This window comes from Atta cephalotes (genome assembly GCF_000143395.1).
Source record: "Atta cephalotes unplaced genomic scaffold scaffold00074, whole genome shotgun sequence".
In the NCBI taxonomy this organism is placed as follows: Eukaryota; Metazoa; Arthropoda; class Insecta; order Hymenoptera; family Formicidae; genus Atta; species Atta cephalotes.
Window position 1 is genome coordinate 26529 of NW_012130138.1, and position 1719 is coordinate 28247.

At 54.6% G+C, this 1719-nt stretch overlaps 1 protein-coding gene across 1 annotated transcript in view; it reads left to right on the plus strand.

The window, feature by feature from the left end:
* Positions 1–1507: 1507 nt before the first annotated feature.
* Positions 1508–1719, plus strand: part of LOC105624154 (transmembrane protein 132C) — a 110830-nt gene continuing 110618 nt past the window's right edge. The window contains exon 1 of the mRNA XM_012205511.1: positions 1508–1613. Coding sequence (XP_012060901.1) covers positions 1508–1613 — 106 coding nt within the window. The remainder of the gene's footprint in view (positions 1614–1719) is intronic.

Here is a 1719-nt window from a genome sequence, read left to right on the forward strand (position 1 = left end):
GAGAGAGAGAGAGGGGAGAGGAGAGGGGGAGGGAAGAAACAATACACCTCTACTTCTATTAATATTTACGTCGATATAAGGTATGTGTCAATGTAACGATGCGGCGGCGACTGATGCGAGCTGTCACTGAACCATGGTTTAATGACTCTTGCTCGTAGCCGCGATCAGTTTCCGATTTTAATTCGCATAAGTCGCACGAATACGTATACATGTGTAGACACATTCGTGCCATAAAATACATAAACAGATTCTCAATTCTCAACGTTGCACATCGCGTCGCGTCGCGTCGCGCCGGCCGGCTGGCTAGCTGCCTGGACGAACAGTCGGGAATGGGAACGGGAACGGGGACGGGTCAGAGGGGAGCGGACTAGCGGAGGTTGGAGCTGCCGCGCTGATGAAGTACGAAATTTGAGGCGCGCGCCTGCGCGATGCGCGCGCAGCCCGTAAGACCAGTTACGAGGCAGTCGGCAATACGGAGCATGCCTGCGGCCTGCTCCGTTCAGTTTCGTTCAGCTCCGCTCTCCTCTCCTCTCCTCTCCGCTCCGCTGACTCTCTTCTCCACGTTCGCGCTTCGGTCATCCCCTCTTCTTCACCCGCACCGCACCGCACCACGCCGCGCTGTGTCGAAGCAGGAGCAGAGTCGGTCAATACTCCGGGTAACGCGGCGGTGAGAGCACGACGGTCCGCGTACGCACGCCGCTGCGCTCCACGTCGTCGAGGGACGTCGTTTCCTTCGCCTCACGTTTTCTCTATCCTCTTCTCTATCCTCTTCTCTCTCTCTCTCTCTTCTCTCTCTCTCTCTCTCTCTTTTCCTCTTTCTTTTTTGGTTTCTGTCCCTCATTCTTTCGTCTGGCGCGCGTAATCTCGCCGTTCACCAAAACGTCATCGACCAAGTACGCGCTGTTTGTCGTCTCCGTCATCTTCGTCGTCGTAGCGTTTGTTTGTCCAGCTTCGGCACGCGTCGCGAGCGCCGGTAGTGCAACTTGACATCTCTCGTATTACGCGTACTACACGTACTACGTATAGACGTTATCCAGCGGACGACGCATTCGACCACGTTCAACCACGTTCGACATAACGCGTACGTACACATCTAATATATGTACATACGACGAAGGTAGGGTGCGTAAACTCGTATTCACGCACGCGTATCATAAGACGCGCACGTCGTGGGCACGCGCGAGGAGGCGGTGCGCGCGACTGCCGAGAGCGTCACCGTCGTTCCTGTCATTTCGTGCGTGCAAGAACGTTGTAATATACGAGTATACGATGTGAAGGAAGAACACTGGAACGCGACAGGACAGATTTCCGTTCCGTTGAGACTCGAGTGAAGTTGGGTGAGAGACGACTCGCGCGCGCGCGCGCGCGCCCCCGCGCGCTCGTCCGTTCCAAGGATTTTTCAGTGATTCGCGCGATACGGCGCGGATCGGTTGATGTGTATTGGCTGCGGAATCGAAAGGAGGAGTGTAATCTCGAGTGTCAAATCAGAAATGCGTCTCAGCGCGTGATGGACAGACGAAGCTTCTCAGCTAGAAGCAGCGGCAGTGGCGGCTTCTTCTCGACCGGCAGACTCATGGATACATGGATATTCTTCCTATTCGTCGCCATTGCCGGTAAGTCTTGCACACTACTCGCCATTTCGTTTCATATGCGTCGTTTTTCTCCGTTTTTCTTTCTGCCCATCATCAAAAGAGAGAGCCTACGAAGTAAATCTTCCTT